Below are 23,561 nucleotides of genomic sequence, written 5' to 3'. Positions count from 1 at the left end.
GGTTCTCAAGGAGATTCTATCCTCAGGTGTGACAGACAAAAGAGATGTTTGGGCAGAATAGAAAAAGGTCAAGAGAAAATAATATATACCTGTGAGTAGGTACAAAATCATGTGAGAGCGAAGGCACTAGAAGCTGGGGATTCAGGAAAGATATCATCATTCCTAGTGTATGAACAGGGTTTTCATTGAATGGAGTAACTCTGTGAGGCAAATTCAGAGGCGAAGGCATTAGAGATCTGACAGGTAATATAAAGAAATATAGTTCTCTTTTTTGGTACAGATGTATGTGTTTACTTATATTTATATATAAAAATAGAGTGAAAATATCATAGTGAAATTTCTCATGAAATGATCTGATGGTTTTAGTGAATTGAAAGTTTTAGTCATAAACAATTTAGAGTAACAACAACCCGAACATGAAATCATCACCTGTAATCCAAGAGGTAGTTTTGAGTAAAAATTTATACAAAAAACTTTTTTTGCAAAAAGATTTAAAGCAGAATTTCCTAGTGAAAAAGAACTGGAAATTGAGGGAATTCCCGACAATTGGGGAATGACTAAATAAATTGTCATATATGTATGTGATGGAATACTATTGTTCTATAAGAAATTATGAGGGATGGGATCGTAGTAATGCCTGGGAAGACTGGCATGAAATAATGCTGAGTGAAAGGAGCAGAATGAAAAGACCATTCTATACACTAGCAACATGGGGTAATGGTCAGCCATAATGGACTTATTCATTTCAGCAGTACCATAATCAAGACAATTTTATAAGGCTTGTGATGGAAAATCACAAACAAACAAATAAATGAATTAATCCTCAAGACATCTGGATGGATAAAGTTGAGCACAAAGCCAATGTTTGAAGGTCCCACAGATTTCTGTTGGATTCTATCTATGGTGGTTGCAAAAAAGAAAATCTTTATTCTTGGAAGGTTGGGCCCTGGAATGATTTATACCCTTCTTATGACCACCACTCTTTCCTGGCAATAAATAGCAAGGTTTCAGTTGTCCTTAATAAATATTTATCACTTCCACTCTTAATGATACTTAGAGACAAATAGAAGCAGAGTCCTTTTCAGAAAGGTTAAGAATATTTGTGCTTCTTAAATGTAAGCGAAAGAATCTTACTGGGTCCTGGGGGTTATCACATGTAGAAGGCAGAGAGAACAAGAAAAATCATTCATTTTGTCCCAGCAGTGTCAGTGTCCAAACATAGAATTTGGTCATGGGTTGTGGGTTTTTATAGAGGGAAAAAGTAATGATTTTTAAGTATTTCTGTTTCATATCTAAAATATCTCGCTCAGGGAAAGTAAAACTACAATAGTCTTGGAAGTGTTGCTTACTAGTTGCAAGAGCCAAGTCTAGTAAAATGTCATTCAACTCCTGAACCCCATGGTTGGAGTTTCAGATGAAGAGAGCACCTCCAAGGCTATTAGGAATTGAGAGAAAAATGAAAGAGACACGATATTCTGGAGTAGCCTTGCCCAAGTGTAGTGGAAATGCTGAGAAATGACACTGAGGTTGTGAATGCCTACACATAGAACCCCACAAAGGAACAGTACTCAGATGCTCAAATCTGCTGTCACATCCTTGGAAAAGATCATTAGTCCTATTGGGCAAACTAGATGTTCATGGGGGCCACCAGAGAGCAGTTTTACAATCATTGATTGTCCATATGTGAGACTCTGCTCAGCAAGTTGAGTAACAGAAGTTCATCTCAATGTGTTTGTCACAGAGAGAGAATGGGCATTAATTAAGTGCCTGCTGTATGCTAGATACTATGATGCTATACCTAATATCTAATTGGGTCCTGTACTAGTTCTGGTCCAGAAAGGCAGGATTTTAGTTCTGATGAGGCCTGTAATCAACTTATGCTAAGATCTAGCATTGACATAGGGCAGCTGACTAGTGGGTTACAGAACAGCAAGGCTTGGCTGACCAGTGACCAAGTCACCTTCAAAAGTCTCAGGTGAAATTATTCAATCAATTGTCCTTGTGTCCAGACAGTAACGAGAATGTACAGTAATGCACTGAGTGTGTCTTTTACTAATTTATACCATTTCACGGAGATATGCGTTACTCACAGTTCTTTTAAATGTGTTCTCACTTTAATAACTTTTTGTATTTATTTGAATTCATTTTGTGTGACTTAGAATAAATGCATTTTATACATTGTTAGCCATGCTGGTTTTAACTGATTCACTGCCTGTTTTGTATCCACTGATGGATTTATTCCATGACCCAGGGCTGGTAAGTACAAGAGGCAGGAGGAGAGAGAAGGTCATGTAAACATTTAGATAACCCTAGCAGGTAATGGAAAGATGAAGAGTTGACTCATGGGAAATGGGCTTGAGGCAAGCTCTGAGAATCAGTTCAGGTGAGTGAGGAGGAAGCACCTTGGCACCTGGGCCTCCTTCTAGAATGAAATCAAGGGATTCTTCAGCCTTGGTGTCCACATACTGAACAGGCGCATTATCTAAGTCTCACATTCTGCTCCATTTTTATATAATTGTAATTCTGTTTGTTTCTAATAGAGTGTATTTTACAAGATTTTGTATGTATCTAGTCCAGGCATGACATTTTCACAAGAGGGTGGCAGCTATGCAAGAGACACAGAAGCAGAGACAGAAAATGAGACAGAGAGAAGGAGAGACAGAGAGAGGCAAAGAGACTAACAGTAGGGATAAAAACAGAGAATGATATGCAGAAAATGACACATGGAAAGTGGCCCCCTTCCCTGTACCCAAGAAATCTGTGAGGGTGAGCAAAGCCTCATTCCCTTTTGGGATCTGAGGAGCCTGCAGATGTGGTGGAAGAGAAATGACAAACCAGAAAAAGTATATGCAGTGATCCTGGTGGGAGGGGAGCCAGAGGGGCAGCGTTATCAGGTACCCTAAGGGTGATGCAGTACAAGGTGCATGCCAACACTGAGGTTGGACATTCCAGGAGACACTTGTATTTAGCTAATCTATATGACATTGAGAGGAAGGGCCCCAACAAGCACAAATTCAATAGAATGATGCTCAGAGCCCAGGTTATTTAATTCTATTAGATGAATATATATTAAAAACCTGCAGCACTTTGTGGGAATAAGACAGAACCTGGGGATCCACAAATTGGAGAATAATGGTCTGTTGATTCAAAGAACCAGCTGGGCCCTGAGGAAAGTATCATCCAAGGCCCTGGGGGAAAGAGGGCTGATATGGAGTCCTCCTGGACCCTTGTAGTGAAATGAACATTGACTCTCCAGGGTTGTTGTCCCAGTCCTCACAGCCTGGAAAATGAGTCCCAGGGGCTTTGGGTCACTTTCCCTTGGGCTGACACAGGGAGGGCTGAGTCAGTTGTGTTCTTGCCCAGAATTCATTGTTGAAGGGGATTTGTAGTCAGGGTCTGAGAGGATGCACATGGTTTGAAGGAGTTTTGTCACCTGTACATAGAGGAGGAAGATGGAAGGAGGCAGTGTACAGGTGCACGAGCAAGGGGGTACTGAGGTCACTCTGGGAGACTCTGTGACCATCCTCTCCTCACCAGGGACTTTGTTCCTGAAGAGGGTCTAAGATTAGAGTAAAAAAGAAGGATCTGGAAATTATAGGTTGAGGACCTGAGAAGTTTCATCAGCTACTTTAGTCCCAGAGGTCCCTGGGAGAGAGAAGGGAAGGGGAGCAAAATTAGAGATGTTTCCAGAGGAGATGAAGCTCCCAGTCTTCACCCAACTTCTGCTTCCTTCAGACCTCAAGGGCTTCACTCCCTCATCCTGCACTCTCCTGTAGGGATGGATCCATGGCAAAATTCCAGAATGAGGAGGCTGGGGAGGAGGAGGAGGAAGAGGAAGATGACTCAGTTGATGGCGAAGATGAGGAAGTACCTGGGCCCTGAAGCTGGGGGTGGGAGAGAGAGAATTCTCATGAATTGTTGTCCATCATGTCCCTGCAATTATTCTTGAAGTTCCCCCTCCCCTTCATCCTCCCCAATCTCCCATCACCACCAGCCTCCAATGGTTAGCACAAATCCTCTTTAGAGGGTAACTACTATTCAAATCAGAGTTAGAAAGCCAGAACCCAAGGTGGCTAACGTGAGTCATAGAGGAATACAGGGGAAGCAAATGTGCCAGCTCCCTGCCTGGTCCTCGTTAATCTGGGATTGAGGATAGTACACTTAACGTTGTTTCTCCTTTATGTCACATCACCTGTAAGAACAAGGCTATGGTTACATATCCCTGGAGGGGGTGAGAAAGTGAGGGGAATCGGCCCCCTCATGGCTCCCAGGGACTTCTTCCCTGTCACTATATCCTGCCAAGGTTCACTTGGCTGTGTCCAGGGATCACTATTGGTATTAGATGGGTAGAAACAGTTGTAAATCCCAGTGTGCTTGGGGGTGGGGCAGGAAGAACTGGGCCTCATCTTGTGGGATGTCCACGCTGCACAGGATTTTCTCATCTCCCTCTTTGTACTGAACAAAGCTTCTACTCCATGAGGGCTCCCAGCACAGGGGGCTCCCATCAGCCCCTGAGGCCTAATTTGGCTTGGGCCAGGCTGAGAGTGGAGGTCTGGCATCTGTAAATTCAGAGAAAAATGGGATGGGTGGTCCTGAAATCCTCTCTGACCATCTGTTCTACCTTCCTCTGGGGCCTTGGCAATTCCTTGCCCAAAGTCTCCTTCCCTGGAGAGGCAAAGATGATAAATCTTAGACCTTCTTTGGGTTGCACCTAGAAATGGGGGGCTGTCTCTTCCTTCTGTCCTTGTTCCTTTAGCTTGAAGCATGACCCAACCTGGTACAATCTTCTATTTTCTCCCCTTCCTTAGGACCTTCAACCCTGTTCCAAGGTTTCTTCTGAAGGTCAAAAGAGCCCCAAACCACAGGCCCTCCCAGATGTCCTGGGCTCCCTCTCAGGTTTGAGTCTCAAACCTTTCTGTCTCAAAGCCCTAGCCACGCCCTGTCCTGTCACCTAGATCTCTAGGGCAACACTTTTTTCAGACACAAAGTATTAAACCATTCTTCTATGGTGGACAGAACAGTAGATATCTGCATCCCGGCCCTCACAGAGAGAAGTGAAAAGTCAGCCTGGGTCCCCACTGTTCTCTGGCTTTGCAGGGGCAGGGGGGTCCCCACATTCAGCAGAAAAAAGTTCACACCATTGAGGAATGTGTGAGGGGGCAGCCAGACCTATAGAGTCATGTGTGTCCCCAGCATCACCACAAGACAGGAGTTCTGAGAGGGAAGGCCTGGGCAGAGACTCTGTGAGCGCAGGAAGACAGGCCTGGTAGTGAGGACCTCTGGGTCAAGTCCCTGCTCTGCCGGTTTAGCTATTTATTGTCCATGACCCATTCTTTATGACTCCATCTGAGGTTTTCTGGGAGGGGCAGCTGGGGCGGTTGGACAATTCCTTCTTCAGCTCATTTTACAAATAAGGAAATTCAAGCAATTGAGGTAAAGTGACTTGTCTAGGGTCAAACAAGTTTTAAGTGTCTGAGGCAAGATGTGAACTCGGGAAGTTGTCCTCTTTGCAGCCCCAACATTATGAACTATGGTGTCCCCAGCTCTCCTTGCCTCAGTTCTCTCCTCTGTAGATGAGGGATTGAAGCAGGAGATCTCTGGTACCTTCTAGTTGTTACTCCCCAGGATCTAAGGAGATTTGTGCATCCTAGCAGCCCATGTTCTCATGCATCTGGTGACCCCAGGAGATCTGAGAAGATGCAGCCACCTCACATCATCTGGGTCATCACAGGCAGGTCCAGGGCTCAGCTTCAACCAGGGCTCAAATCCTGGTCCAGGAGAGAGAAGGCTCAGATTTCTCTCCAGCTTCTATTATTGAGATGTTTTCTTTCTCCCTGGACCTCATTTTGTGTATTAGTAATGGAGAAGTTTGGCTGAAGAACCTCCAAGGCCCCTCCTCATCCCTATCTCAGGACCCTCCCCCTACCTTTCTTCCTAGGATTTTGGATCAGAATAGAAATGTCTCAAGGAGGCTAGGTTGCCCAGTGGATAGAATACTGACCCTGGAGTCAGGCCAACCTGCATTTAGTTCCTCCCTCAGACACTTAATAATTCCCTAGCTCTGTGACCTTGGGCAAGTCACTTAACCCCAGTGCCTTAAATAAACAAAGCAACTAAATAATTAGATAGATAGATAAATAAGCAAAAAAAAAACATTTTCTGAAACCCCAGAATCCTGCCAGCTCCCAAAGCAAGGCTGCCTGTGCAGAGCTCATGCCATTATCTCTGTGAGACCTCGCCAGGGTACAGAACACAGAGATATTCCAAACTCCCCACCCCCTCACCTGGCACCACTACCTCCAGGGCATCATTGGGGTCTGATCCTCCACCAGAGTTGGTCCTTTCCCAGTAGGCACAACTGTAGTTCCCAGTGTCCTCAGGTCCCACAGATGGGAGGAGGAAGCTGGCCCAGGGCTGGATCTGGGAGGGCTCCTTGGTCCTGGCCTTCCTCAGGGTGAAAGTCACCTCTCCAAAAGGTAGACAGTTTGGGCTTTGAGCACTAGAGAGTGCTCAAAGTGCTCCACCATCATGGAGTCAGGTTGGGCCTATAAAGGGGTCCTGCCCAGTGTGGTCTCCGCTCGCTTCTCTACCTCTCTCTTTTTCTCTTTCTAGGAACCCAGGCCCTTCTGCTCCCCCAAGTTACCATCTGTCTGCTCTGTGTTAGTAAGTGGTCTGCTAAAGTGGATGGAACCTGAGACTGAATGTCCCAGAAAAGAGGCCCTACAGAGAGGAGTCCTGAGGAGAAAGTGGGGCCACAAGTCCAGAGGTCCTTTCTAGGCCCCTTCCCTAACCCTTCAGAGAGAGAGGATATAAGATTCCTACTCCTGTTCTCACTTTCTCTCTTGGGGTCTACCTTGACCAGGGAACACCCACTGCATCCTGGAGCCCCAGTCTATAGAACTAGAGGCAGATCCACTTTCTCTTCCCCTCTCCCTGTAAACCCTTCTAGAAGAAATCTCAGGAATACATGCTCCCACCCCCCCCCAACCCCATGATTTCCTTGACCAACTCAGTTCCCTTTTCCATCCTCATTCTTCCTGACTTTGGATATCTCCAGATTTACTTGAGAACCCTTTGGGGGGGATGGAATTGGGACTTTGAAGGGTATTTAATACCTAGTCACCAGGTCAGCTCCAGGATCTTGCTGGGCTGTGATGCCCTGTGGGGCTCTGTCCTCTTGCAATAAATAGAGCAGTAGCCCCCCTCCCCAGTGTCCTTGGACCTCATATCCAGTTCTCTGGAGCGTCAAGGGTTGCAGGCTCTTGGCGTCCAGGAGGGTCACATTGTAGTGGTAGGTATGGGGGCCTGGGGTGAGACTTCAAATGAGATGGGAACTGTTGTCCCTGCGGTCATTGGGTAATGAGGTGAAGCAGAAATGGAGGGTGGAGGGAAGATTTCTGTGAAAGGAGAAGGAAGAGACATAGAGCCCTGCTCTCTCACCCCAGTCCTCTTCAAATCCCCACTGAAAGATAGCTAAGAAGGGCGTGAGTGGGCTGAGGGTCCCTAGCCCAGTGCTGTCAGTCTGTTCCGTACTGGGTACCTGGGTCCCCGGGTCCCCGGGTCCCCGGGTCCCCCCAAGAAGATGTTCTGGTCTAGGAAGGGGAGGGGACAAGGGCAAAGGAGTCCCCTACCAACATACTCCTCTCTTCACTCCCTCCAGAGCCCAGCTCTACCCCTCCACTCCGAAACTATTAGATGAAGTTGGGATCTACCACAGCCTCACTGGCTCATTCCCACCTTTCTCAAGCCTTCAGCTTGGCAGAGCTTTGTGCTCTCAACAAGCCCATGACTTGGGGGTTACAGAGAGACCCAAATCCCCAGTCCCACCACACAAATGTCCCATCTTCCCTTGTGCTGCCAGGTCCTTGTTCTTTCATCCCTTGCCCTCAGTGAAGGCAGCACAGAGTGGCAGAGCTGGCAGAACTCATGGTCTCCCTGGGGGGAGGCAGGAGCTGGGAAAGCAGGAAGGGTTTCCCTCTGCTCACTCTATGAGGAATCTGCCTTTGTCTCATTCTTACCTCATATATCACCCCCTTATATCAACCCCGGGGGAGCCCCAAAGGTTGAGGGAAGGCCCCCACCCTGATGCCCTCAAGGAGCCGATATATCACAGGGCTTTGGTCACAAAACCCCATTAGATCATCCAGCCCATGATCGCCATGACATGGAAGAAGAAATTGAGGTCAACACCCTGTGGAGCCAGGCCCAGAGTAACACCAGACCTGGGTCAGGTGTTTGACCACTTTTTGGGTGTCCCCCAGTCTCACACCCTGTCCCTTTTGAGCAGACCAACTAATAACACAGAGCAGACAGATGGCAAGCTGAGGGGACAGGAGGGCTCTGGTTACTAGAAGGGGAGAAAGGTCAAAGAGCAAAGGGGGATGCCATGAGGCAGGTCATGCATTGCCATAATGGACCTTGGGAAGGCAGAAAACAAATTGACATAGATAAAGTTTTCTCAGTAACACATGGTGTCTCCTTCCAAAGGCTGCTGGGAATCCTCCAGGAGAGGAGAGGCGGGGGCTTTGCATTGGGTCACCAAGGATAGTGCCCAGGAGGGGAAAGACACCTAGGTTTGACGGTGGAAGACATGGCTTCAAATTCGGTCTGTGAGATTAAAGACTCCATTGGCCAGCTCAGGTCCCCTTCCTTCCTCTCCAGGACTCAGTTTCCGCATCTCTTAAAGTGATGTCATGGTCCCTGTGCTCTCCTCCCCATAGGGAGATGGAGAAGAAAGGTTTCAGAACCCAACATGTGAGCTGAGTTTCCTGGAGATACCCCAATGGCAAAGGTGAGTGTGAGTTGAGGAGGCAGGTCAAGCCTGAGGGTCTGCCCTTTTCTGGTTTTGACTCTATAGAAGGATCTGATTCTCATCCCCCTCGCCACCAGGGATGGTTTTATATACTTGGATCAGGAAGGCTGGGGAGGGGGCAGGTGCCTCAGAGGGAGGGGAAGGGTCATCAGGGCAGTGGGGCATCCTCAGAGAATGTGGGCTAACCCTCCCTGGCCCCTCTAGATGCCCTCAGCATCTGGGGCTATTGAGTTATTCATCAACCAAATAGACTGTGTTCACAGTCATTTCACAACTCCACCAGCAATGTATTAATGCTGCAATCCTCCCAAAACCTCCCCAACAGTGATCATTTCCCCTTTCTGGCATCTTAGCCAATCTGATACTTGTGAGGTGCAATCTCACAGTTGTTTTCATTTGCATTTCTGTCTTCAGTAATGATTTGTGTTCTCTTCCACTTTTAACTGGCTAAGATCCTGGAGAAGGGCAGCATAGAAGATGCCTCCACATTTTCTCCTCTTATTTTACTTTTTGGTAGGCAATGTTTGCTTTATTTGTAAGTGCAGAATGAAGGAACTTTTAAGAAATACTGGTGCATGAAGGCAACAGAATATTACTACATTGTAAAGAAGAATGAATGAAAAGACTGCGAAGAGTCATTAGCTTTCCATGAATTGATGCAAAATGAAACAAGAAAAATGCAAAAAAGAATATATGCGTGAGAGGTCATGACCATTTTTATTTTTATTTTTATTTTTTAAATCTCTCAAAAATACTTTTAGCTCTCAAATCACTTTGGTCTTAAGACATTCTAGTCCAGGTTCCAGTCTCATTGCATCAAGACAGCTCTCTCAAAAGATGCCCAGGATTTCCTTGGCCAAACACAGTTCCCTTTTCCATCCTCATTCTTCCTGACTTTGGTTATCTCCAGGTTTACATTGTCCATCAGACTCTTCCCTTTGATCCACTCTTCTCTCTAGGCTCTCTGGATTTCCTCCTCCTCTGGGTCTTTTCCTGCCTATCTGACCTTTCCTCCTCTGTCCCCCCTCTGTCATTCTCACCCATGGAGGGTGTACTCCAGTTCTCTGTCCTGGGTGCTTTTGATTGCTGACCTCGACTTCATTCAGTTGTCATCTCTGTGCTGATGTTTCTCAGGGTTCCCACAAGTCTCAGCTAAAATCCAACCTCTTCCCATGAGAAGACTCATGGGAGAAGCAAATTGAGAAAAACTGCCAGAACAATAACGACCTGATCATCAGCTGTGAAAGCCTTAGCAGCTCTGATCAATAAAGAGATCCACCAAAAAGCCAAGAATCATGGAGAACAGTACTTCCACCTCCAAAGAGAGAACTGGTGGACTCTGAGGGCAAGTTGAGGCAGACTTTTGTCTAGTTCTTTTCTGTATCTTACATTTCATTTGGGGGAAGGGGCATATGGTGAGCCCAGAAGTGTGGGAAGGACTTTGTTGGGATAAAAGGTGTCATTTATTTCCCTCTCTGTGAGGAGAGAAGGGAGAAGAGTAAAGAGAAAATGGATGTGAAAATAAAAATAGAATTGAATTTTCAAAAATTGGAAAGCAAAAGAAAGTAAAATTTCAGCTTCTAGAAGAAATTTTTGGGGACAAAAGGTAAATTTAGTGAATTCTCCCTGAGATCATCTCCAGTTTATTCTGACTAGATCCTGCTTCTCCACAGGCATGGTTTGGTGTCCGCCCCCCCACACACACTGGACAGTCACAGGGCCAGTCTTTATTGTCTTTCTGAACAACCCCAGAGCTCAGCTCAGTAAATGGCACCCAGGTGTGCTCCAGAATACTGGTTTTTGACTAGAGGTTTTCCCAGAGAGTCTTTTTTTTTTAGGTTTTTGCCAGGAAAACGGGGTTAAGGGGCTTGCCCAAGGCCACACAGCTAGGTAATTATTAAGTGTCTGAGACCGGATTTGAACCCAGGTACTCCTGACTCCAGGGCTGGTGCTTTATCCACTACGGCACCTAGCCACCCCTCCCAGAGAGTCTTAACAGAGGGAAGGGACTTCTGTCCATTTTACAGAGGGGAAAATCAAGGCCAGAGAAAAGGGTAGAAACTGGCACAAGTCTGAAGCTGGGCTCTGCAGCCTCCTCTGCCAAGAAGCTCACCCCGCCCCCATGATGCTGGTGAAACCATAAAGAGGAAGGAGTCACCCCCATCCTCCTTTGGGGCAGGGCTTTGGGGAACCTGGAGAAAGCCTAGCCTGGACCCCACCCTGTGTTGATGAATCTCTACAAAGAGGTTCATGTGTCCATCCTGTCTGTCACCAGCCTGGAGGGAGCAATGGCCCCTACATTCTCTGCCCAAATCTGCCTTGGTAAGTCCTACGAAGGGGGCCTTCATGAGGGAGACCAAGGCTAGCAGGAACTGAGAGTCTCTGCACTGACCCCTCCTCCCCATTGGACAGAGCAGGAAATGGAGGCACCAGGAGAAGGGGCACAAGCAGGACAGTGGCCCAGGGCTCCTGGAGTCTGGCTGTCCCTTCTACATCTAGACCCAGCCTGTGCTCTGGGGCCTCATTCCCTTGTCCCTCAGCTTTGGGGACAAGGGTGTGGGTTCGAGAGCATCAAGCTGAATCTAACCCAGAGCCTCTCCTCCAGGGCTGTATCTGTGCTGGAACATCTGGGTACAAGCCGGTGAGACCTTTCCCCAAATGCCCCTGTCCCTCCTGCCTATTCAGCACTGGGAGCTGTCCCCATGGTAGCCAGAGGGAAAGGATGATGGGGCTGAGGGTCCAGGGGAGATTCTGGGAGGGGGTCTGGGGGTAAGCTCTGGGGTGGCAGGGATGAACGGGGCCCTCTGGGCTCGGCTTCTCTTGCAGGCCCATTGCCCACACCCTTCCTCAGGGCTGAGCCAGGCTTGGTGATCCCCCAGGGAAAGCCAGTGACCCTCTGGTGTGAAGGGCCCCCGGGGGCCGAACTGTACCGTCTGTGGAAGGGAGGAGGCTACGAGGACATGGAGAAGTCTGCAGATGGGAGGGAGGCTCAGTTCCTCATCTCTAACATGACAGCAAAGACTGCTGGAAGATACCAATGTGACTGCATGAACCAGTCATGGTGGTCAGAGGCCAGTGACCCCCTGGAGCTGAGAGTGACAGGTGAGAGGAGAACCCCTCCCCCACCGTTCTCACTTCCAGCCTCACATTCTGGCCCCAGCCAAGGATGACTCTGGGTCCTTGGACCCCCAAACTCCTGCCATCCCTGGGTGCCCTTGAAACCAGGAGAGGGGCATGAAGCGGCTGCTGCTTCTCCTCTGCCAGCTCCTGCCTGGGCACAGAGGGGAAGGGTTGTGCCTGTTCTCATGCCAGGCTCTCCTCCTCCCCAGGTTCCTATGCCCCCCCCTCCCTCTCAGCCTTGCCCAGCTCCCAGGTGGCCTCAGGACAGAATGTGACCCTCCAGTGTCAGTCACATGTGTGGTCTAGCAGGTTTGCTCTGCACAGGGATGGAGAAGAGATCACCTACGGGGTGCCCCAATACGATGTCTGGGGGGCTCGGATCAACTTCTCCATCTCGGCTGTGACCCCTGCCCACGGAGGGACTTATCGATGCTACAGTTTTAACAATTACAACCCTTATGAGTGGTCAGCCCCTAGCGACCCCCTGGTGCTCAGGGTCACAGGTGAGAGAGTCCCAGCCCTCTCGACCCCTCCCACCCCCCCAAGTCCCCTCACTCATCCTGGGGACCCACTCGGCCTGCTCAGGGTGCTGCCACCGAGGCACAGGGGTCATGTTAGCAAGGGAGACAGGAAGCTCAGAGGGAGGGTGTGAGGAGTCTGGGCAGTGGGTCATCCTCACAGAGAGACGCTTCAGCTCCCTGGGCCCAGGTCCATTTTCCTCCCAGATCATCAGCCCCACAGCCCCACCGCGGATATCTCCCAGGATTCGGGACCCTAGGAAAGGTGCTCGGAAGGCAGGAGATCTCCAGGAGGGGGCAGAGGATGGCCAAGATTGGGCTGGGGTCTCTCCCATCCTGCTGTCCTGCCCTCCCCATAGGGCACTGAAATGCCCAGCAAACAGAGGGAGAGGGCAGGATTCTGTCCCTCCTCCTCCCCTCCTCCCGTCTGAACCAGGAGCCCATTTCACAGAAGGGAAAGTGAGGCCCCAGAGTGCATGGACATGTCCCCAATCCCATCCAAGGCTTTCTCTAGAATGTGCCCCTTCCCACTGTCTCTGGAGAGACTTGATCTCTGGTGACTGAAGGAACACCCTGCGGCATGGCCTGGGGCAGGGGCTGGGCTTTCAGTCAGGGTCCAGGCTGCCCCTTCTGCACCTTGTGCCCCTTAGCACCATTTTAGAATCTGGAGGTCTCCCAAGGCTCCCCCCCCCCCCCAGGATATTGCCTGGAAATCCCCTTTTGCTCCTTCAACTCGTGCCTGAGGTTCTGCTCTTATCCCAATGTTACCAAAGAGGAAACCCGGCAGAGGCTAGGTGACTTGGCCAGGGTCACACAGCCCGGAAGGATCTAGACTGGTTTGGAACTCAGCTCTTCCTGACTCCCAGTCTATCTAGCCAGCCTGCAGACACCCCTGGACTCTTCTCTGTTTTGGGGAGTGGCCTAGGGGCACTTCCTTCCCCTTGCTGTTCTGTTTCCTGGCTAGACCTCTCCCCAGGGTCCCCTTCTCCCTGACCCCCACCCTCGCCTTGGCAGCCTCATTTCCTGTGGATATTGCCTCTGTTCCTTGCTATGGAAACCCCCTAATAGGAGGAGCCCCTCGTGTTCTCTGCACCCCTGGGCCTATCTAGCAGGATCCCAGGTCCTTACCTAGGATCTCACCAAAGGGGTTGGAGCAGATTAGTGAATAAGCCCCAGCCAAGGGCCAGAGGTCAATCAGCGCCCCCCCCACCCTTGTTTCACCCCCAGATGCCCCAGGACTCTCCAGCCTCCAAGTGGGCATCTTGATGGGCACCTCAGCCTTCCTCATCCTGCTCTTCCTCTTCCTCCTCCTCCTCTGCCTCCAATGCTGGCGACATCGAACCAGACTCAGTGAGTTCCTGGGGTTTTGGCTGTGAGGGAATGGGGGTGAACTGAACCCCCACTAAAGTCTGACTCTGCTTTACAGGGAAGGGAGGCAGAGATGGAGGGGCCAAGAAGACCCCCAGGAGGTAGGGTCCCCGACAGCCCTGATTCCCCCAGCCCCTCCCCCAGCACACTGCCCACCTTCCCGCACTTGCCCCCTCAACATTCTGTGTCTTCTTGCTCCCCAGCTCTGACCCAACTGGGACCCCCCCGGAGGAGACCCGGGGTGAGTGTGAAGGGCAGGGGCAGCGGGGCCTGGGCTGGGCAGGGCTGGAGTCCCAGCCCCTCATGTTTCTCCTCTTGCCTCTAGATGTGGACAGGGGTGAAGACGAACAGACAGAGGAGGCCAGACCGAAAGACATGGCTGTGAGTCCTCCCAGAACCCTCCTCCCTTCCCCAGCTCTCTCCTTATGGAGGGAACAGAGGGGGAGGCTCCCCAAAGTTCACAAAGCTGGGGGAGGGGTCTGGGTCCCTTGACCCCCTCAGTCCCCCTGCCCCACTTTCTCCTCTTTTATCTCCCTCTGCCAGGCTCCCCCAGGGGAAGACCCTCAGGAAGTGACCTATGCCCTGCTGAACCTCAACAGCCTCAAGATTAGGGCTGAAGACCCTCCGCCCTCTAACCCAGGGGACCCCAGCCTCTATGCTGCCCTGAGGTGACCTCCACCAGCGCCCAGGGGACCACAGGAGAAAGCCAGGCCCTCCCCAGGTCTGCGGCTGAGAAAAACTGAAGCTTCCAGATGTGATGGGGAAGGTCCATGTTTAAACCTCCCCCCCTCAGAGTCACCAGGCCATAGCTGGAAGATGCCCCCGGGGGCCCCAAGGCTCTGTTCTTTGCCTTTGGACCCCCAGAGATGTGCTTGGTCTTTGCCTCACATGGGGATTTCCATAAAAAAAGGCCAATTAGGACACATTTCCAGATCTCTAAGGGAAAGTGGAAAGCTCCCATTCTGGGGGTGAAGGGAGAGGACACCCAGGGAGGGCTTCAGCCGTACATGATGTCATCTGTCCTGATGAAATGACCTCAGGTTCTAGTATTGGCCATTTGGACCCTACTGAGGACTTGGGCTGGAGGACCCTCCTTGTTCAGTATCCGGTCTGGCCTAAGACACCGGCCGGTGACTCAGTTTACCCAGTTTCCAAATGGAGATAGAAGCATCTTCCTCCCCACTGTCCTGAGGGAGACCTGTGATCATGTCAAAGCCCCCACAAGGTGCCTGGCACATGGCAGGTCAGCTCCAGAAATTCAATTTAATGGTGGTGGTTTTCAGGGGATGCTGCCCCTCTACAGATTGCTTTGCAGCAAAGATGGGCAAGGGTTGGAGGCTGCAAGGGTCCCTATCCCAGGGGTCAGGAGGCTGACCACTGCTCCTCCCCCTCATGCCCCCCAAGCCCCCTCAAATGACCACCACAGTCATTTCCTAAAGCTCAAACTGGCTGGGGGCCCCTTCCCATTCATAAACCCCCTCAGGGACACTACAAAATGGGGGTGGGATCTCCAGGCCCTTCAGGCCTAGGCCAGCCCCCTCCCACCTGTCTTCTCACACTTGCTCCTCAGCAGTTGAGCCCACCTGTTGTGCCCTAATCCAGACCCTCCAGATTCTTGCCCCATCCCATCTGCCCCCCCATTCCACTGCCAACCTCCGTTCCCCATTTCTCCTCCATGTGGCCCATTCTCTCCGTTAGACTGGAAGCTGATTTAGAGTAGCATCTGCCTTTATCCTCTTTTTGTGGCCCTAGCCTTGGTGGGCCAACTGGGTGGGGGGCAAGATGGAGAGGGGGCTGCAGGGGTCTCGCCTCAGTCTGGGGGCCCCCCCCAGAGGCCCTGCTGATCCTGAGGGGCTGGTGGGCAGTGGGGCCTTTCTCCAGCTTCCTCCCCCAGGACAGGCTGCAGGGGAAGGTGAAGGGGAACATTACCACCAGAGACCCCACCCCAGGGTGCCAGCAGCTCCTTTCTCTGGGGGGAGGCCTGGCTCAGAGGCCTCAGGACACATTCACATGTCAAAGACCTTCATTGTGAAGTGTAAAACTTGGGGGGAGGGGTTACATTTAGTCTTCCTCTTTGTAGTCCCTGGGGCCCACCCCACCCTGGTCCTTCCTGGCATTCTTCCTCTCACAGACTTCTGGGGTGGTGGGAGGAGGCAGAGGGGCAGGGAGGGGTGGCACGTGCTGGGTGCCTGTGGATGCCCATGCAGATCCATCCTTCCATCAAGAAACATGTGGGAAGATGCTTCTCTCCCACCCACGGCACCAAGGGCTGAGTGGGCTGCAGAGGCTCTGAGGAAGGGGTGCTGCCTCTGCCAGTGAGGACGGGGCTTATCCCAGCATTCTCGCCTTCTTCCTCACCTTCCTCCACCCCACTTCAGCCCCATCCATGACCATCTGCAGGCAGGAGGACCCTGGACAACCCAGCCTTCAGTTCAACTAAAGAAGATCAAAACATGATGCCAAAGGAGAGACCCAAGGAAGGAGAAAGTTCAGACGTGGGGCAGCACCCCGCACCCACCAGGCACATTGGAGAGGAGGAACTGCGGCCAGGACAAGGGCCCTGGGGAAGCAGGGAAATGGTCTGGGGAGAAGCCCCAGGACGAGAAGCCTGAATCGGGGCTAACTCCCACAACAGGCCCCAAGAAGAGAGACCAGGTGACCAGAGTTGGCATAGGGGCAGGTGCCCACCACCAGGCCTTGGGCAGATACACTGGCACCAGAAAGGAGGGGAGCTTGGGGAAGGGGGACTGTGGGAGGGATGAGGGACCAGGAGGAGCGCATGACTCCACACAAGGGCTCAGTGTCTCTCTTATGAAATGGGGGCTCTGCTATTGGGGATCTCAGAATAAATCAGAGTAGCAGGAGACTGGAGGGGAGGCCCAGGGGCAGGGGAACTCTAGCCTGGAGAAGGAGGCAGAATAAAGCAGGAGACGAAGGGGGCTGAGGGGGTGGGGGGCAGGGATGGGCAGGGACCCCCCCTTCCTTCTCGGGACCCCCCTTCCTTCTTGTCCCTTCCCCAGCACCTCCTGTGGTCCCCCACACTCACCCAGTCACATGTGGGAAGGCGCTTCTGTTTCTCCCATCCTTGGCTTCCCCAAAATGAAGGAGGGGCTGTTCAGGTGTCCCCACCCAATTCGTCTGAGTTAGAAGCTCCAGGGTGACCTCCTTCCCCTTCCTCCCTCCTCTGTCCCTCTGCTTCCCCCAGATTCCGCAGGACCTCAGGGGCAGGGGCAGCCAGGACAAGGGGCCCGGGGATCCAGAGGGCCCCTCCCGCCCTCCCCAGCTCCTTCCTTCTTCTCCCTGTGCCCCTCCATTTACACTGATGGTGGCAGGACTGAGCAGGAGGACTGTGTCCCAGAGCAGAGTGGGTACCTGGGGTCACAGAGAGGGTGGAGCCTGCACACAGTGAAGGCCACCCGGGGGACATTGAGGCCACGGGGGACAGTTTCCTTCCAGTGCCTTGGGCAGAACCAGGCTGCAGAGGGAGGGGTAGTGACCTGTGGAGCAAGTCTAAGTGCTGAGGGAAGGTGGGGCCAGGCTGGGGGAAGCAGGTGCCCAGTGCCCGAACCCTCACATCTCTGCCCCCCTCACTGACACAGCCAGTCTGCCAGGCTGGGCTCAGCGGGGAGAGCTCAGGGGCTGCGTATTTCCTCACCGTTGAGTGTTGGGACGTCCATCTGTCAATGACTAACCCCCAACCGTGTGGGCACCAAGGTCAGCCTCTGCCGGCCCAGGCTGGTCCTCATCATCCTCAACACCCTCCTCACCTAGAACTGGTCCAGGAGAGGGACGAGGCCAAGGTCTCAGGGTGACCACGTCCATTTTCAGGACCTCAGCTCCCCCCAAGGAGGATTCAGATGTGAAACTTGAGGATTTGCTCAGCATCAAGGCAAAAGAAATCAGAATAAGCTAGGTCCTTGTTGAGAAAGACAAAAGAAAAATTAAAACTCCTTGGCAAGGAACAATAGGGTGGCACAGTGGATTAAGCATGGCCCTGGATTCCAGAGGACCTGAGTTCAAATCTTCTTCAGACCCTGTGTGACATTCAGCACCTCACTTAACCCCATTGCTTTGAAAAGAAAAGAAAAGAAAAAAGGAAAATGATAAAATAAAAACAAATCCTTGGCAAGTCACACAGAAGTCAGGATCCCACCCCTTCCCAGGAGCTCACAATATCTCTGGACAACTGATAAACTGAGACACCTGGCAAGGAGAACATGAGGGCAGAAAACCCCAGTCTCAGGATGTCCAGCTTTGGAACCTGTACTTTCAGGGTCCTCTTCCTGTCTCAGGAACTGCACAACCTGCCCAGGAGCCACAAAGCTTCAGGATTGGCCTGACGTTTACCCCCCAAAATTGAGTTTATCTTCCATAGGTCACTTCAAAGACCCCCCACTTTCTCACATATCTCCTGTCTCTCCCGGTTTACTTCTCCATAGCCTGCACACATGCCTGTGCTCCCCCACCCTTTCCTGATTTAGCTCCTGGAGGAGGGGGTTGCAGGAGGTGACTTCACTTTTTCTCCCTTCACCTTTTTGTGGGAAATTTTTGTTCTATCTCTGAAGTTTACAATGAAATAGATAAAAAAAAACAAAATATGGGCCATGAATGCAATAGAAAATCACTACGATGTGAAAAGATGAATATCACATCAGATAGCTTTTTGTGGGGGGGGGGTAAGAAGGAAGGGAAGGGAGGGAGCGAGAAAACTATCAAATTCAAAATTTTGGAAAAATAATATGAAAGTTGGAAACTACCATTGCATGAAATTGGGGAAAAGAAATGCATTTTTAAATTAAAAATGAAAAAGAAGGAAGGCTTGAAAAATTCAGAAGACTTCGATGAATTGATTCCAAAAGAAGTAAGAAGCATGCAGCTCACAGTTTAGAGACCAAGATTCCTAGCCATTTTCCTTTTCCTCTCTTCTGTCCTAGATTCTTTGAGCTCTCCTCCCACCCCTTGCAATGTGGCTTCCAGTCTCACCCCAGCTCACTCCAAAGACACCAGAGACCTTCCCTGCCAAGTTCTTATTCCTCACTCTTGATCCTGAACATCCCAGCATTTGACCTTGTCTGTCATGCTCTTCTCTAGGCTTTCTGGGCCCCACCCTCCCTTGGCTCTCCCCCTCTCTGTCTCCATCCCTCTGTCTTCTCTGCTCAAAGCTGGAAATCTGTCTTGTCCTGGGTCCTTTCTCCCTCTTTGCCACTTTGCTTGGTGACCTCATCAGCCCCCCTTCATCCAACTGTCATCCCTGTGCTGATGGTTCTCAGGATTCATTTGAGCCCCAGCTAACATCCAACCTCTGGGAGGATTTCAGACAAATCTGAGTATACTCATAAAAAATTGAGGTGACTGGAACCAAGAGAAAAATTTAGAAAATAATATCGCCCTGATCATCAGCTGTGAAGGTCTTTGCTTCTCTGATCAATGAAGAGATCCACCACAGATCCAAAGTCCCTGGAGAAAAAATTTTCCACCCTCAGAGAGAAGTGGAGACCCCTGAGTGCAGAGTGAAGCAGAGATTTTCTAATTCTTTTCACTATTTTACTTTTCATTTTGGAGGAGGGACATGGTGAGCCCAGAAGTATTGGGTATGATTGTTTGGAGAAGGGCTATCAATTATTTCCTTCTCTGTGAGGAGAGAAGGGAGTGGAGAATCGAATATATGGAAGTGAAAATAGATTTAGAATTGAATGATGAAAAAATTTGCAAACAAAATCTGATAAAATTTCACCTCCTCAATGAGGAATATGAAGTGGCTACTGCTCATCCTCTGCCAGCTCTAGCCTGGGCACAATGAGGGAGGGATGTCCTTGTTCTAAGCCAGGCTCTCCTCCTCCCCAGGTTCCTATGCCCACCTCTCCTTCTCACCCTTGCCCAGCTCCCAGGTGGCCTCAGGATAGTAGGTGGCCCTCCAGTGTCAGTCAGACTGGAGGTAGGGCTTCTCTGTAAAGTTTGTGACATCTCCCTGACATCATCTCCAGTTTATCCTGCCTAGATCTTGCTGCCGGACAGTCACTGGGCAGGGATGGTCTTTACTGTCTTTATTTACATCCCAGATCTTAGCTCAGTGACTGGCAGCCTGTAGTGATCCATAAATATTGGTTGTCTGGTTGATTAGAGCATTTTTCAAAGTCTTAGTAGAGGGGAAAAGGATTTCATCTGCTGTCCATTTTACAGAGGGAGAAGTCAAGGCCCAGAGAAAGGCAGGGACTGGGCCCAATCACGAGCTGGGCCTGGCAGCCTCCTCTACTAAGAAGCTCACCCCATCTCCATGGATGCAGAGGAAACCACAAAGAGGAAGGAGTCACCCCGCACTCCACTGGGGGCAGGGGATCAGGGAACTTGGAGCAGGACCAGACTAGAACCCACCCTGAGCTGATGATTCTCTCCTAAGAGGTTCATGTGCCCACTCTGTCATCACCAGCTGTGGAGGGCACAATGACCCCCACACCCTCTGCTCAACTCTGCCTTGGTAAGTCCTAGGAAGACGGAGATCTTCAAGAGGAAGGCCAAGGCTGGAAGGAACCTGAAGTCCCTGCACCGACCCCTCCTCCCTATTTTACAGAGTAGGAAATGGAGGCACCAGGAGAAGGAGCACAAGCAGGACAGTGGCCAAGGTCTCCTGGTGTCTGGCTGCGCCCTCAGCATCCAGATGCAGCCTGGTGCTCTCATTCCTTTGCCCCTCAGTTTTGGAGATAAGGATGTGGGTTCCTGGGCCAGAAGCTGAGTCTACATCCCCTACGACCCTGTGTATATGCTAGAATATCTGGGCACAAGAGGGTGAGTCCTTTCCCCCAATGCCCCCTGCCCCTCCTGCCTGTTCAGCACTGGGAGCTGTCCCCAGGGCAGCCAGAGGGAAAGGAAGATGGGGAGGGGGTCCAGGGGAGGATTCTGGGAGGGGAACTGGAGGTGAGCCCTGGCAGGCATGTGAGGGGGCCCCTCTGGACTGCTTCTCCTGCAGGCCCATTGCCCAGACCCTCCCTCAGGGCCAGGCCTGATGACCCTCTGGTATGAAGGGCCCCCAGGGGCTGATCTGTAGCATCTGAACAAAGAAGGAGGCTACAGGAATATGGAAAAGTATGAGGATGGGAGGGAGGCCCAGGTCCTCATCTCTAAGATGGGTCCAAATACTGCCAGGAGATACCAATGTCACTACAAGAGCCAGTCTCTGTATTATGAGAGCAGTTATCCCCTGCAACTTATAGTGGCAGGTGAGAGGAGAACGCCCCATCCTCATCCCTAGCTTTGTACTCTGGCCCCAGAGGGGACTGCCTCTGGGCTCTCACACCCCCATATCCCAGGCAGCCCGGGGCTACCTTGAAGCCAGGAATGGGAGAGGAGCATGAAGTGGCTTCACCTCCTCCTCTGCCAGCTTCAGCCTGGGCATGTAGGGGGAGTGGCCTGAGCCTGTTCTCATACCAGGCTCTCCTCCTCCCCCAGATTTCTATCACTCCCTCTCTGTCTTGGCCTTACCCAGCTCCCAACTGACCCTGGGTCAGGGCAGGAGGGCTCCCTCCAGTGTCTGTCACAGCTGGAATATGACACCTCTGCTCTCTGCAAGGATGGATCACCCATGGGGGGGCCAAGTTCAATGGCTGGGGGGCTCAGGCCAACTTCTCCATCCCAACTGTGACCTCTACCCATGGAGAGGTTATTGAAGATACACGGGAACTCCCCTCATGGGAGGACATGAACATTTAGATAACCTTAGCAGATAATGGAAAAATGAAAATCTGACTCATGGGAAATGGGATTGAGGCAAACTCTGAGAATCAGTTCAGGTGACTGAGGACAAAGCTCCTTGCACCTGGGACTCCTTCCAGAATGAAATTGAGGGATTCTTCAGCCTTGGTGTCCACATGCTGAACAGTCTCAATGTCTCATTCTCAGGTTCTGCTTCATTTTAATATAATTATAATTCTGTTTGTTTCTGATAGAGTGTATTTTATAAGAGTTGTATGTATCTAGTCCAGGGGCATGAGAACATTTTCACAAGAGGGTGGCAGCTGTGGGAGAGACACACAAACAAAGATGTAGAATGAGACAGAGTGAGGGAGAGACAGAGAGAGGCAAAAAGACTGACAGTAGGGATAAAAACACAGAGAATATATAAAGAAAATGGCACATGGAGAATGACTCCATTCCCTCTACCCAAGAAATTTGAGAGAGTGAGCAAAACTTCATTTCCTTTTGGGATCTGAGGAGCCTGTAGATGTGGTGGAAGAGAAATGACAAACCAGAAATTTGTGTGCAGTGAACCTGGTGGGAGTGGAGCCAGAGGGGCAGCTTTGTCACGGACACTAAGGGTGATCCAGCCCAAGGTCCATGCCAATACTGAGCTTGTAAATTCTTCAGGTGATACTTGTACTTAGCTAATGTATACAACATTGAGAGGAAGGGCCCTGACAAACATAAATTCAATAGAACGATGCTCAGAGCCCAGGTTATGTTAAATTCTATTAGATGAACATTTATTAAGAACCTGCAACACTTTATGGGAATAAGACAGATCCTGGGGATCCACAAATTGGATGATAATGGTCTGGCTATTCAAAGAACCAGCTGGGACCTCAGGAAAGTATCTTCCAAGGCCCTGGGGGAAGGTAGGCTGATATGGAGTCCTCCTGGACCCTTGTAGTGAAATGAGCATTGACTCTCCAGGGTTGTTGTCCCAGTCCTCACAGCCTGGAAAATGAGTCCAAGGGGCTTTAGGTCACTTTCCCTTGGGCTGACACAGGGAGGGCTGAGTCAGTTGTGTTCTTGCCCAGAATTCATTGTTGAAGGGGATTTGTAGTTAGGGTTAGAGAGGACGCGTATGGTTTGAAGAAGCCTTGTTACTTGTAGAGAGGGCGGGGGGGGGGGGGGGGAAGATGGAAGGAGGCAATGTAAAGGAGCAGGGAGAAGTGGGTAGTGAGGTCACATTGGCAGGCTTTCTAACCATTGTCTGCTCACCAAGGACTTGTTTATGAAGAAGGTCTAAGATTAGAGTAAAATGAAGGATCTGGAAATTATAGGTTGAGAATCTAAGAAGTTTCATCAGCTACTTTAGTCCCAGGGGTCCCTGGGAGAGAGAAGGGAAGGGGAGCAAAATTAGAGATGTTTCCAGATCAGATGGAGCTCCCAGTGTTCACCCAACTTCTACTTCCTTCAGACCTCAAGGGCTTCACTCCCTCATCCTGCACTCTCCTGTAGGGATGGATCCATGGCAAAATTCCAGAATGAGGAGGCTGGGGAGGAGGAGGAGGAAGAGGAAGATGACACAGTTGATGATGGAGATGAGGAAGTACCTGGACCCTGAAGCTGGGGTGGGACAGAGAATTCTCATGAATTTTGTCCCTGCAATTATCCTTGAAATTTCCCTTCCCCTTCATCTTCCCCAGCCTCCCATCAGCACCAGCCTCCAATGGTTTGGCACAAATCCTTTTTTAGAGAGTGTCCTCCATTCAAATGAGAGTTAGAAAGCCAGAACCCAAGGTGGGTAATGTCACAGCAGAATACTGAGGGAAGCCCACGTCCCAGCTCCCTGCCTGGTACTTATTAATCTGGGATTGAGGATAGTGCTCTAATATTGTTTCTCACTTATGTCATATCACCTGTAAGAACAAGGCTGTGGTTACTTTTCCTTGGAGGGACAAGAAACTGAGGGGAATTGGTCTCCTCGGGGAGTCCTGGGGGACTTCTTCTTCCCTGTAACTATATCCTGCCAAGAGTCACTTGGCTGTGGCCAGGGATCACTATTG

General features: G+C 50.7%; 1 protein-coding gene across 9 annotated transcripts; it reads left to right on the top strand.

The window, feature by feature from the left end:
• The first annotated feature begins 10,997 nt into the window (after positions 1-10,997).
• Positions 10,998-22,646, top strand: LOC141510008 (platelet glycoprotein VI-like). Of its 9 annotated transcripts, none has more exons than XM_074219950.1 (11): positions 10,998-11,134; positions 11,418-11,517; positions 11,639-11,914; positions 12,142-12,435; positions 13,678-13,800; positions 13,877-13,919; positions 14,022-14,059; positions 14,144-14,199; positions 14,362-14,539; positions 16,219-16,473; positions 19,999-22,646. In XM_074219950.1, the coding sequence occupies exons 1-9, from the start codon at positions 11,063-11,065 to the stop codon at positions 14,488-14,490; spliced, it is 1,131 nt and encodes a 376-aa protein (XP_074076051.1). In that variant the 5' UTR covers positions 10,998-11,062; the 3' UTR covers positions 14,491-14,539; positions 16,219-16,473; positions 19,999-22,646. The 9 variants fall into 9 exon arrangements, with proteins under 9 accessions (XP_074076051.1, XP_074076049.1, XP_074076050.1 ...); XM_074219948.1 differs by having other exon boundaries at positions 16,197-16,473; XM_074219949.1 differs by having other exon boundaries at positions 14,362-15,061.
• Positions 22,647-23,561: the final 915 nt, after the last annotated feature.

Source organism: Macrotis lagotis, chromosome 1 (genome assembly GCF_037893015.1).
Source record: "Macrotis lagotis isolate mMagLag1 chromosome 1, bilby.v1.9.chrom.fasta, whole genome shotgun sequence".
Taxonomy (NCBI): Eukaryota; Metazoa; Chordata; class Mammalia; order Peramelemorphia; family Peramelidae; genus Macrotis; species Macrotis lagotis.
The sequence above is the reverse complement of the archived record's forward strand: the minus strand, read 5'-3'. Positions and strand labels throughout refer to the sequence as shown.

Excerpts from the sequence above, each read along its gene's own strand:
- LOC141510008 (XM_074219950.1), top strand. The coding sequence starts at position 11,063 with ATGTGTCCATCCTGTCTGTCACCAGCCTGGAGGGAGCAATGGCCCCTA. Across the intron at positions 12,436-13,677 it reads CCTGGTGCTCAGGGTCACAG|ATGCCCCAGGACTCTCCAGC; the intron begins GTGAGAGAGTCC and ends TTTCACCCCCAG. Across the intron at positions 13,801-13,876 it reads GCGACATCGAACCAGACTCA|GGAAGGGAGGCAGAGATGGA; the intron begins GTGAGTTCCTGG and ends TCTGCTTTACAG.